The 13,565-nt window shown below is 44.6% G+C and overlaps 1 protein-coding gene across 1 annotated transcript in view; it reads left to right on the top strand.

Annotated features, from left to right (window-relative positions):
- The window catches only part of VWA8 (von Willebrand factor A domain containing 8), a 391,316-nt gene that overhangs the window by 334,104 nt on the left and 43,647 nt on the right, over positions 1 to 13,565 (top strand). Inside the window, exon 40 of the mRNA XM_036249886.1 lies at positions 3,708 to 3,816. Within this exon, the coding sequence (XP_036105779.1) occupies positions 3,708 to 3,816 (109 nt within the window). The remainder of the gene's footprint in view (positions 1 to 3,707; positions 3,817 to 13,565) is intronic.

Below are 13,565 nucleotides of genomic sequence, written 5' to 3'. Positions count from 1 at the left end.
AGGGAGTTCCCATTAGGCTGTCAGCTGATTTCTCAAAAGAAACTTTGCAGGCCAGAAGGGAGTGGCAAGAAGTATTCAGAGTGATGAAAACCAAGAATCTACAACCAAAATTACTCTATCCTGCAAAGCTGTCATTTAGAATCGATGGACATATAAAAACTTTCCCAGACAAGAAAAAGTTAAAGGAGTTCATCACTACCAAACCGTTATTATATGAAATGATGAAGGGTCTTTTTGAAGAAAAAGATAAAATGTATGAACAAACAAAATGGCAATGAATACATATCTATCAACAATGGAATCTACAAACAAAATGAACAGGTAGAACAGAAACATTCTCAGATACAGAGAACATTTTGTTGGTTGCCAGTTGGGAGGGGGGTTGAGGGAATGGGTGAAAAAGGTGAAGGGATTAAGAAGCACAAATTCATTGCTAGACTGACAAACCTCAAAGGGAAAGGGGTTGGGGGGGGGGGGAAATAAACCAAAGAACTTACATGCATAACCAATGGACACAGACAATAGTGTGGGAAAGGCGGGAGGGGGGCGGGAGGGGAGAGGAGGGGGTCAATGGGGGAAAAATGTGGAACATCTGTAATACATTTTACATCCATCAATAAAGATTTGAAAAAAAAATTAATTAACTCAGGAAGGGTAACAAAGGTAGAGAAGCATAAGACATGCATGAAGCGGGACAGAAACATTAACCAGCAAAATATGAATGAACTAGATGATAAGGTACTTTTACATGCTTCAAAAAGCACATAAGGTGGGCACCAGCTGTGGAAAGTGTACCAACTACCATTTGCAGAACTAATCAGCCTCACACAGTGGATCTCAGCTTATGTTTGTTTTCCTCATAATTGATCCAAAATTATAGTGTTTAAATCTGACCTACACAAAAAAAGTGAAGTGAAAATTTAAATTCCCAGACTCTTACATAACAATAAATATACCCTTTAAGAATATACTGTGCCAACAAAGTGCAGTTGGTCCACACAGATTGCTAGGATGTGAGCAGCTGTGCCCTGCAGTTTGCTCAGCGTTGAAGCAGCAGAAAGACACATTCTCAGCTCGTTTTGTGGGCTTGAGAGCATTAGCTCTGGGAAGCTTGTCTGATCCAGAGGCTAGAATTACCTATTTCCTGTCCCCGTTCCCTGCCTAGTCTTCATTTTTCAGAATTTGTTATCACTTTGAACACCTTGTAGGTGCTCCTTCTGAAAGCTGACACAGCCTGGAATGTCACTGCCGGTTTCTTCGTAGCCAAAACGGCGTGCAGGGTGTTGTCGGTGCAGTGTGATTGTGCCGCAGGTAGCCTGTACCTGTAGCTGATTCCGGTCTCTCTGTGCTTCCCCCTGCTGAGGACAAGCTATGTCTACAGTTTTTTTCCTAATCTTTCTTCTTTGGGAAAAAAGAACATATTGGCCTCCTAGTATGAAGGGGTCGTTAGCATAACCTGTAATATTCACTGTGCCCAGCTTCTGTAGCCTTAACACTTGAGATGTAAATTAATCTAATGAAAATTTAGAGAGAGGTTTAAGAGATTACCAAAACTAAACATAAGAAGTATTGTTAAAAGGTCAAGTCCTATACACATATTCATTTTTGTTCTTCAGAACAGAGGGTAAATTTAGAAGGGCACCTTGGCATATCACCTCAGGCAACCACCATTCAGATGTTATTTAACTTTCAGGTTGATAGTCAGTGTTCTCAAAGTGTTGTGAAACAGCATGTGTTGAGTGCCACTGTGCGCCAGGCATTGTGCTGGGGACTGCGGATTCGGAGAAAAACAAGACGTATTTCTTCTCCCAGAGGAACAGAAGAGAATATCAGAGTGTATCACATGTAGTAAACATGTTTTTCATTAAATTTTTGGTTCAGTGTATAACACACACACACACATTTGTGTATACTGTATCTCAATGTAAGTATATTTCTTATTATAGAAAATAAAATTTGAAAACACTTTGATAGCCCGGCTGGTGTGGCTCAGTGGTTGAGCATCGACCCATGCACCAAGAGGTTGCCAGTTCGATTCCTAGTCAGGGCACATGCCCAGGTTGTGGGCCCGATCCCCAGTGGGGGGCATGCAGGAGACGGCCAATCCATGTTCTCTCTCATCAATGTTTCCATCTCTCTCCTGCTCCATTCCTCTCTCTCTGAAATCAATAAGGGGGGGGATTTTAAATAAAGAAAACACTATGATAGATAGAGACAAACATAGCTATTAAAAGCATAAAGTGTATAGGTTCCACAGTAGATATCTGCAGGAGACTCATGGAAGGGCATGACCGGTTCACTGGAGAGGTCAAGCAAGACTCCATAGGTTGTGGCCTTCGAGCTGGGACTTGAAGCCGGGTTGGCAGTAACTAACCCAGCTGGGTGGTAAGGCAGGGGTTGCAGATCGGCCCCACAGTGGTCTAGACCTCACATTAAGTACTCTGTCCTGTGATGACAGGAAGGAATGGAGACCATTCATTCTCACTGCAACCAAGGTGAGAAGCATATACTTTACATACGAGTTTCAGCTACACACCTGGGACCCATCCCTCTAACTTTGCACATATGCACACACACATGCATACACGTGCAGCAGTTTAGAACACCGTGTTGTGCCCTAGTATCAACACCCTTTACATTTATAGAAATTTATAGAAATGTGTAATCAAATTAGTGTATTATGAAAATGACACTGTAAAATCTGAGACAGGTTCCCTCGGTGAATGAACTTTCTATGTGTGATTAGTTTAAGACGCTATATTTTTAATGTTTCTGAGTCTTATTTTTATTTTGGTCCTTCATTTCAATTTATTTTGGACATCTGTTATACACGAGGTATCATGCTAGGCACCGTACGCAGAAAAACGAGAAAGGCCCAGGACAGGAAGGAAGTGCTCTGATAGAGACGAGTGTGAAGCACTAGCAGGGACAGGCCGGGGGGTCAGGACAGGTTCCTAGAGGAGGTGATCACTGATCTGAGTCTTGAAGAGTCTGCAGGAGTTAGTGGGCAGAGAGGAGGGAACGGGTACCCCATGTGAGAGAGAAGCCTGTGGGGGCTGCGGGCACAGGCAGGTGGTGTGTTCAGGGAACCCCAGGTGCATGGCGGGGCCACAGCAGAAGCAAATGATGAAAACAGTACAAAGGAGCACTGTACTGGGAGGAAGGAATTTCAAAGCCACAGTATTAAAATACGATTATCCTATCACAAGTACAGTCAGCAGTTTCAGAAAACTCTTGTATTTTCCATAGCAACACATTAAATTACATTCTTTGGGCCTAAACTATTATCTTAGTCAACCAAGTATACATCCTTGGTCTTAAAAAGCAGCGAGGAGCCTCCGCGTGAACTGGCAGCTGGCAGCAGGGGGCACGTCTGCAGGACTAGCAGCGGAACCAGAGCCAACAGTGCACGTCTTTCTCACTCAGTGTTAGCGAACTCACCGTTGGCACTTACAGCACAGAAATGAGCAAATACTACAAATCAGGAATTTTTGTTGTCCTGGGGGGCGACTTGTTGAGCATTTACCAGGATGCCACTGGACAGTCCCCTCCTTTAAGCTCCCAGCTGGAGACACCACCACTTGCCTTTCTCCTCAAAGGCCACCCGGGTTACCAGGGAGCTTGCTACGGCTCGAGCAGAGCGGAGTGGAGCTGAAGGACCCATGTACATGCGTTCAGCTGCTGTCTCTCACCCTCTTCGATTTCAGGCTGAAGGAGATCCAGATGAGTGAATATGATGCTGCAACTTACGAGAGGTTTTCAGGGGCCGTCCGAAGGCAGGTGCACTCCCTCCGAATCATCCTGGATAATTTACAGGTAACCCTCCATTTAGGCCCAGAAAATAATCTGGGCCTAAAGCTGAACTGATCCCAAAACTGTTGGAGAAAGTTATCCGAACCCTAATCAACAAGTCAGGAAAAATTATGCCAAAATGTTTGCATAAAACTGCGTGTCACTCCATGGCTTTCTTAGTTGAGTTCTCCAAGGAAAAAGGTTTGACCTCACCTTTCGCTCTGTCCAGGAAGCAGTAACTGACCAGCAACCCAGAAGACAGCCTACATCCCGATACCCACATATAGGGTCTGTGAGCATCTCGCCTCTGCTAGGAATTCACAAATAGAACTCTCTCCCTAGATATCACTTTACTGTCATTGACCTGAGACACAGGAGCATTTGGGTCATCCAGGCTGTACATTCTCTGTGCCTCCTGCTTCTCCTCCTCCCGCCCTCCCCTAGCTCATGTTGCCTGTCTTTTTGCAGTTTACAGACTGGTTGTCCCAGAAGTACTGAATATTGCTATTTCCCCTAAAAAAGGTCAATTAAGATGCTTCAATATTATCTAAGCAAAGACTTGTTATTTGGAGATTTTATGTTTGAAATGGTGTCCGACCAGTTTGCACAGATAACTGTGGAAAGGCTAAATGTTCTCTAAAGTCATAAGTTAAGTAAGATTATTTTACTTAATATTACTTAGATTAAGAGCAAGAGAGAGACCTCATTTCAGGGGGAGAAGGCAGGGTTAGGAGCCAGCCCATGCTTCTCCCCTCACTCTGGAGCCTCCCATGTCCCTTCTGTGGAGTGTTTGAGGTCGATTACTTTCCATTATACCCTTTTCCTCTCGGACCTTGTTTGTCATTGTTCTTTGGTGGGGGGTAGCTTTTTAAAAATTTGCTAAGTATTGGGGGTAAGAAGTTCTGTGATGCAGTATAATGCACCATCTTAATCCAAAACCCTGGGAAAGCTTCATTTGTTAAAAGATCTAAACTGCATCAGGAGATTAGGAAAAGGTCTGTCATTTCCTAGGGGAAAGATCTTTGTGATGATAACTAACTAAACTCCTAATTTCAGAATCTGGGAACTGTAAGAATGAAGTTACTTGCTCTTTTTTAAAAGGCCATATACAGTTCTTTAGGATAAAACAGCACAAGGTTGTGTATAAACTGTGTAAACAACATTAACTATGTGTGGAATCGAATGGCTGAATTTTCTTCTGTCATCACTCACTCAGCATGTGCCACTGCTGTGGGTGCTGAGGGCACCTGCTAGGTGGGCCCTCGGCTCCAGGGCAAGATGGTGGGTGAGTAAGAGCCCAGATGAGTGGTTCAGGCGGTGAGGGTGGGAGACGGGCTTGTTCTGAGACTGAGGAATGAGTGTGGTTCAGTCATTCATTTCTTTCTGAAGCTCTCCATGCACACAAGGCATTAGGGATAGAAAAAGAAAATGACAACAATTTAAAAAGAAAGAAAGAAAATGTAAGCCCTGCCCTCAGAGAAGGAACTTAAGAGAGATGAATAAGCAAACATTTCCCTGAGTTCTGTGGAGAAGAATGCGCACAGTGCTGGAGGGTGAGGAAGGCCTTCGTGGAGAATGGCATGCTTCAGTTCACTCCTGAAGGATGCTGAGGAATTTCCCAATGCTTGAGGAGTCAGGAAATTCCAGACAGAGGACACAGCGCGTACCAGACAGAGGACACAGCGCGTACCAGACAGAAAACACAGCGCATACCAGACAGAGGACACAGCGCGTACCAGACAGAAAACACAGCGCATACCAGACAGAGGACACAGCGCGTACCAGACAGAGGACACAGTGTGTACCAGACAGAGGACACAGCGCGTACCAGACAGAGGACACAGCGCGTACCAGACAGAGGACACAGCGCGTACAGGTGCAGGCTGTCCAGGGTGATTAAGGGGAGCCTGTATGGTGGGAGTTAATGGCAGGGAGAAGGCTGGTGGAGTGAGAGGGCCCGGACCCTGAACAGCCCCGGTTGCTGTAAGAACATGCAGACAACACTGGGCTTTTCCCTGTGGACAGCCGGGCCGGGCCATTAGAGGGTTCACAGCATTAGAAAGGGGTACAAGAATACATATATATATATATATATATATATATATATATATATATATACACACATATATATATTTGTTGTTGTTCAGATAGAGTGGGAGGGGGAGAGAGAGAGAGAGAGAGAGAGAGAGAGAGAGAGAGAGAGAAACATCGACATGAAAGGAACACACTGAATGGTTGCCACCCTCATGACCCAACCAGGGACAAACTGCAACCGAGGTACATGCCACTAGCGGGAACCGAACCTGGGTCTCTCCAAACTACAGGTCAATGTTCCAACCACTGAGCCAAACCGGCCAGGGCGATACAAGAATACATTTTTAATGGCAGGAATCAGAATCCTTATCTGGTATTAGTGTATGTCTCAATTGGCATTTATTGGGCACCATGCTATAGTTCCTTTTACAGACATCTTCACATTTAATTCTCAGATCCACCCTTTTAAATAGATGATTATATTTGCAAGATCAGCTGAAGGAGGAAACGTCAGACCCACCAGTGACTTCCTACAGGAGAACACGTGAAGCCTGGGTTGGGGGCGAGTTGGCACTCCCGAAGGGCACTTCTGCTAAACCACAGGACAAGACCAGTGTCAGAAACAGTGTCCAGGTCCACTTTCAGCTTCAAACAGAGAGCGGAAAGAAAACTGGGACAGACTCAAGGAAAAGCAACCAACACGATTAAATGGATGGCAAACAAGAAATTGGCACCAATAAAAATATATGAAGAGATTGGGGTTAATAACTTTCTGAATATTCTTAAATATTCTATAGCATGGTGCCTATTTCAGGAAGGTTTTTATTCCCTTCTTTTCGAGAAATCTGAAAAAGAAAATATAGGCTTCAATAACAGCAAACTTTTTTTTTTTTATCCTCACCCGAGGACATTTTTCCATTTTTTGTTCAGATAGAGTGGGAGTGAGAGAGAGAAACATCGACGTGAAAGGGACACATCGAGTGGCTGCCACCCGCACGAACAGCCAGGGCCAGGGACAGACTGCAACCGAGGTACGTGCCCTTAGCGGGAACCGAACCCAGGTCTCTCTGGACCACAGGCCGACGCTCTAACCACTGAGAAAACCGACCAGGGCAGCAAACGTTTTAAGATATAGAAAGGGAATAAAAGTGATTTAATTCTTGAAAGAGTACCTAGAAGGGAGACAGAACTTCTGTCTCTAGAAATCTTTACAAATAAACCAGCATTTGAATAACACTAAGCATGTATCGAGCTGTTACCAGGTGCCAGGCCTCACACAGAGCATCACCATCAAGCCCTCCTCCATCAGCGTCAGGGTCGCTCAGGAGCCAGACAGCCGGGGCTCCGTGAACTGGGAATGACAGAACGGGGTGAGGAAGGTGAGCTCAGACGATACACGTAAACCGTTTTGAACAGTGCCCAGCTGTAGCGTTCTCTACGGAGCTGGCTCCGCCGTGACCTTCAGGCCAGGCACCAGTCATGCACTTGACATTCATTGTGCTAGTTAATCCTTAAACACCCGGTCAGGGTTGTTTTCTACATTTGATAGATTAGGAAACTGAAATAAATAGTTATCTCGATTCTCACAGTGTTACAAAATGTAGATACTTTGTTCCCACTTTATAATGAGGGGGTTGAAGATCGGAAAGATGTGGCTAGTGAAGCAAGTGTCTGAGCCCAAAGCTCAGGTCCCTTTCCTCTGCTAGGTCTCTGTTACCTTCTTCCAACTCTGCAGTTCTGTAAAAAGTGTAATTCTTATGTTTACTCATAAGACATTTTGCATCATTACCCAGCATTTTCGAGGGTGTTTATTTTTAACCCACAGCGGTTCTTCTGAGGCAGGGCATACAGCCCTCCATTTACAGAGAGAGAGCTCGTCGAACACACAGCTGCTGGTCAGGGCCGACGGGGCCTCGTCTGCAGTATGAATCTTGAGATTTTAACTAAAATGAGAAGGTTTTGACTTGGTCCCATTTTTGCCATCTTCTGCCAGTCCTGTGTGTCTCTGATCGAGGAATAACTTCCAGCTGTTTGGGGTTGCTGAGTAATCCCCGTAACCATGGGTGTTTCCTTGGTGAACAGTACAAAGTCTGGCCGGGAACTAACAAATCATTCCTTGAGATGACTTTCCAAAGCACAGCCTCAGGCCCACACAGGGATCGGGGGCTGGGCTGAGCTTTGAGGAACAGGAAGGTGTGGCTGCCCCTGTGACCGGCTGCTTCAGCAGTGCCCCTGTCGCAGCCCGTCCTTCTCTTCGATTCCAGAAGCCCTCGCGGGGACCTTCCTTCGCCCTTGACCGTGTTCTCTGTGCACTGTCAGCGGCTTGGCCACTGGACCTTTTATGAGTCAGCAGCAAGAATTGTCTCATTAGAACAGTAGAGTCTATAATAACTTCAATTATACTTGATTCAGAATCTGAAGCTCTGATTCCAGCATTCCCTAACAAGATAAAATTCCTCTTTCTACAAAAATCCACTGATTGTAATCATATCGTCTCTCCAGGGTTTTTCTGATCTACAATCAGTATTTCATTCCCAGGCTAAACTAAATTAGCCTTTCTCTGATTGCTGTGGCTAGCATGATAGCTCCAGAAGCCAACAATGATGTTTCTTCCTTTTCCTTTAGTGCTTCAAATTGAGCTTGTGTTCAGATAAAAGGTGTTTTTGAACACTGACATGCAACATATACACTGTGCAGGGCACTGAGGACACAAAGTAGTGAGATATTGTCCCTGTCTTCAAGAAGGTTCTAGTCTCGAGGGGTGGGGAAGATGGGCCCCTGGACAGAGCATCAGTCGAACAGGGTAGGTGTTCAGGTCGCGGGGTGCATGGAATGCAAGTTTGGAGGGAAGGGAGACGAGGATAGATTTTGAAGGAAAGTATACATGAGCTGAGTCTTGAAGAGCACACAAGTATTAACCAGACAGAGAGGGTGCAAACAGTGCCCAAGGTGGGCGCGGCATAGACAAGGGCAGGACGCTGTGGTCTCAGGTGTGAGCTGGTGGCCCATCTCAGCATAAGCAAGATGCCCCTGTAGGTGCCAGGCAAGGAAGCTCGACCTGATTCTGGTACTCACTTCGCTGATATGTGAAGAGTGGAAAGCATCTCCCTGTTTCTTTTATTTAGTCTCCAGTAACTGTGTCTCATCTTATAGACATTCATTGAACGTTTTGCCTAAGGGTTCTTGCCTTCCACAACTAACCTAGGGAAGAAAACACATGTGTAGCTAATAGAAGACACAGTATGGTAAGTATCACAGGAGGGTTTTGAACAAAGTGCTATGTAGACCAATGTACAAGCAATTTCTAAGCTGGACAGTTAGGGAGAGGCTCGCAAAAGACGTGTCATTTGAGCTGGACCGTAGAGGATGAGCATGGTTTCCATTGGTAACCTTCTGAGGATGGGGTAGAAGGACGGTCTTGACCAGAGCTTGTCAAACCTTTTGTGGGAGGTGGCCAGGTGTTTATTTTCAATTATTCATGGACTAATACTTTTCTAAAATAAATTATTGAAAAAAATTATATGCAAATAATATACAAACTGCAAGCCCATATTATTTAATATCAGATTCAATAAATATAACATTACTTTGTCAAATTGCCGTGCAAGCTTCTAAATGCTTACTGTCAATTTCTGTCTCATATTGTTGTGGACCAGTACAAGTGTTCACATGCCAAAGAGTTTGTATGGCTCTGGTGTAGACGGAAGAAACCTGTAAGCAGAGGGCTAAGACTTGAATAAAGGCTGTTTGGAGAAAGGAGAGCTGTTCAGGTGACTCGAGTTACAGGATGGGCTTGGGGGCGTAGTGGGTGATGGAGAGAAAACTGGAGAAGAGGTGAGTCCCCAGAGCCTCGCGCACCGTGGTGACTGAATTCTGTAATCAGCGAGGAGCAGGAACATGACCGAGACGGGCAGTGGTGTGGCTGCATCTTCTCTACGACATTTTATATTCCTAGAGGGAGAAAGTATCAGAGAAATGGAAGCCAGGAAATCAAATCCCCAAATTACTTCAGTCACTCAGGTGAGAGTGCAGGGGCCCAAAGCAGGGTAACTGAAATGAAAGTGGAAAGGGTGGGCCAGGTTGGGGAGGAGGAGAAGGCAGACTGACTGAACGTGGAGTGAGAGGGGTGGCGAGGGGAGCCCTAGAAAACAGAACTAGGAGCACAGGAAGAGGAGAGACGGTGGAGAACGCAACGGTGTGGGTTTGGTGGGGTTTTCTCACTAGGACACCCTGGTAAAAATGTCACGCGTATTTGAAGAATCTCGATGTGAATCTGGAGTTCAGGAGCAAGGCAAGGACCAGATAAGGCTGCATATCTACATGGATGCCTATGTCTGCACTGACGGTCGTCCGTGTAAAGGAGCAGCCAGAGCCGAGAGGGAGGAAAGGTGAAGACAGCCATGTCTGGGCACCTGCGCCTGTCGGGAGAGCAGCGAGACGCCGTCCCTCCTTAGCGTGCAGGCGGCTCAGCGCGGTCACGGCGCCGGTGGCCATGAGAGAGCCCTTGCGCGGAGTGCAGGCTGGACATGCGGTCCTGACCGCCAGGCTGTCAGAGCACAGGCATCTAACTCCGTCTTCACTGCATGACCATTACAGTGATTAAAACAGAGAAAGGGTGTAAACCGTGAAAAACCCAAATGATAGACGGAATTGGGGAAGAGTGCCAGTGACATGCAAGAAGCTTTGAAGGATTTTTGCTAAATACAGTGTGATAAGCCCCCTAGGTCTGATAACAACAAAGGCAGCTCAAAACCCTTCCTAAGAAATAGCATGACTGGCAAGTAAGTGCATGAGACCAACAGAATCACATTCACATCCCTGCCTTGGAGAGGCGGGGAGCAGAGCCCCTGCCTGGGGCTGGTGGGAAGCAGGTCATTCGACCTCCACTCTGTCACCACCAATCAGCAGCCTTGGGAGGCAGAGGCAGGGAGGTCTAGGTGTTACGCAGTGGCTACGACAGACAGAAAGCTGGAAGGGGAATACCACTGGGAAAGGGGCCAGACCAGCCTCAACTTACACTTGGCTGAAGACTACATCGAACAGATGCCACATGATGCCCCTGCAGTGTTTTCCACACAAAATATCGGGAAAGGATGCTGGTCCACCATCCCAACTCCTTCCCCACTGAGCCGAGGCTGGAGCTAGTGGTGCAGATTTGGTTCACCTACCAGCACCAGTTAAAATCTTCAAGGAGAATTCTAGCAAAGTGGAGAGTGAATGCAACCAAGCAGAACACATCCAACCTGCTCCTGAGCAGTTGTGTGCGGCCATCTCCTCATTCAAGAACAAGGCACCAGAAAGGGAGATAAGAGGGGTCTGTGAAATTACTCTGCAGTGAGGTGGACGAAGAAGCTTTCAGGGTGCAGAGGGAGGAGATGCTGCTGGGCTAGGATATTTTCTAGAGAAAACACCAGGTTTTTAGAAAACATCTGCTTTGTGTTCTCAAAATTCAAAGACTCTTGAAGTATGTGAAATAAGACAGATTTAAAAGGCTCTGGCTAAGAAGCCAGCAGAAGTAATAAGGAAGATGAATGCAGTAAGGAAAGGTTATAAGAAAACTACAAATGCAATGCCAAAACTGAACTCTATATTAAAAGTAGAAAGAACAGATCGATTCAGCCTTGAATCTAAGTTAACATGAATGGAAAACTTGAATTGTTGTTCCAGATTGTGGAGGAAATAAAGAGGTAAAAACCATAAGAAAACTAATCAATCAAAACAGACCAGAGAGCTAACATACAGAGCCATGAGCCACCCCATTAAATAGAACATGCTTGGCACATGGTAAGTGCTCAGTAAATATATGCTGAATGAACCAATGATATTTCCAAAGAGACCACCAAAAAGGACAAATAAATAATAATCAGAATCATAAGAAAAGAACTGTACTGGGCTGAGACAGGCCTAAGTCTATGAGTCAAAAACTTGACTGGGTACCAGGCAAAATTAATGAAAAGAGATCAGCACCTCACCACAACTTCATGGAATTTTAACATTTCAGAAACAAAGAAAATACCCCAAAAGCATATAAGCAGACAAGAAAATAAGCTATTATCACAGAAAGAAAAATCAATCTTATGTTAGTTGTCACTGAGATGCTGAAAGCCGGAATACAGTGAAACTGTCCAGGGAACTTGCTGGGGGCGGGGGGCAGTTTGTGACCCAGGAATTCTATACTCAGCTGAAGTAAAAGGTGACAGAAAGACATTTCCACATATTCAGAGACTTAAAATATATGCCACTGAAGTACCTCTTTTGAAAATGACTTTGAACTAAATATGCATATACATGTGTGCGCACACACACATATATGTGCATATGTATAAATATCCAGTCAATTAGGAGAGGAATTAAAATTCCATAAGAATGGGAAACTTGTATTTTGAAAAGGTTCGCAATGAGCACTGGGAATGTTTAAACACAAAACGGAATCAGGTCTAAATAATTGTGGTGAATATGTTTTTTTTATGGCTTTTAGAGAGAGAGGAAAGGGCGAGAGAGAGCCCTGGTTCCTGCTTCACTTCTGTATGCACTGTCGGTGTGTGTTGCCCTGGTCAGGGGTCGAACCCACAACCTTGGCTATAGGAACAAGGCTCTAACCAAATGAGCTTTCTGGTCAGGACTAAAAGAAAACGCAAATATCAAGAACATTGCTTTTTAAAAATACACAATATAAAATATAGTGAATTTAATAATAAAGAGCAGGGCCTAAATCATCATATTATCTCAAAAATTTAACAAAAAAATCAAGAAGTTGATATAGAGGAGAAACAGAAGGAAGCAAAAAGCGTGATAACTTGTTATGAACAAAAGAGACAAATACTGTTTCATTCCTAAAAATAATTACAGAAATAAAAGTTCAGTCAGGCTTTTTAAAAACAATCATGACAGGTTTTTTATTTATTTATTAATTTATGTTTGTTACAGATGTTTCTCCTTTTTCCCCCATTGATACCCTCCCCCCACCCCACACCATTGTTGTCTATGTCCATAGGTAATGCTTATAGGCATATAGTTGTTTGGTTTGTCTCCCTGCCCCCCACCCCACCCCGTCTGAGGTTTGTCAGTCTGAACCATACTTCTATGTCTCTGGGTATATTTTGTTCATCCACTTATTTTGTTCACTATATTACACAAATAAGTAAGATCATGTGATATTTGTCTTTCTCTGATTGGCTTATTTCCCAGCATAATACTCTCCAGGTCCTTCCATGCCATCTCAAAGGATAAGAGATCTTTCTTACAGCTGCATAGTATTCCATTGTGTAAATGTACCACAGCTATTTTATCTACTCATCTATTGATGGACACTTGGGCTGTTTCCAGATCTTGGCCACTGTAAATAGTGCTACTATGATAATAGGGGTACATAAACTCTTTCTGATTGGTGTTTCAGGCTTCTTGGGGTATATCCCTAGAATGGGGATCACTGGGTCAAATGGCAGTTCAATTTTTAATTTCTTAAGGAAGCACCATAGTGTTTTCCATAGTGGCTGCACCAGTCTGCATTCCCACCAGCAAGGTACTAGAGTCCCCTTTTCTCCACACCCTCTCCAGCACTTGTTGTTTGATGATTTGTTGATGGCAGCCATTCTGGCAGGTGTGAGGTGATACCTCATTGTTGGTTTAATTTTCATCTTTCTGATGGTTAGTAATGTTGAGCATTTTTTCATTTGTATGTCCTGTTTGGAGAGGTGTCTATTTAGGTCCTCTCCCCATTTTTTAATCAGATCCTTTGT

Source organism: Molossus molossus, unplaced genomic scaffold (genome assembly GCF_014108415.1).
Source record: "Molossus molossus isolate mMolMol1 unplaced genomic scaffold, mMolMol1.p scaffold_m16_p_9, whole genome shotgun sequence".
In the NCBI taxonomy this organism is placed as follows: domain Eukaryota; kingdom Metazoa; phylum Chordata; class Mammalia; order Chiroptera; family Molossidae; genus Molossus; species Molossus molossus.
This window is presented reverse-complemented; position numbering and strand designations above follow the sequence as displayed.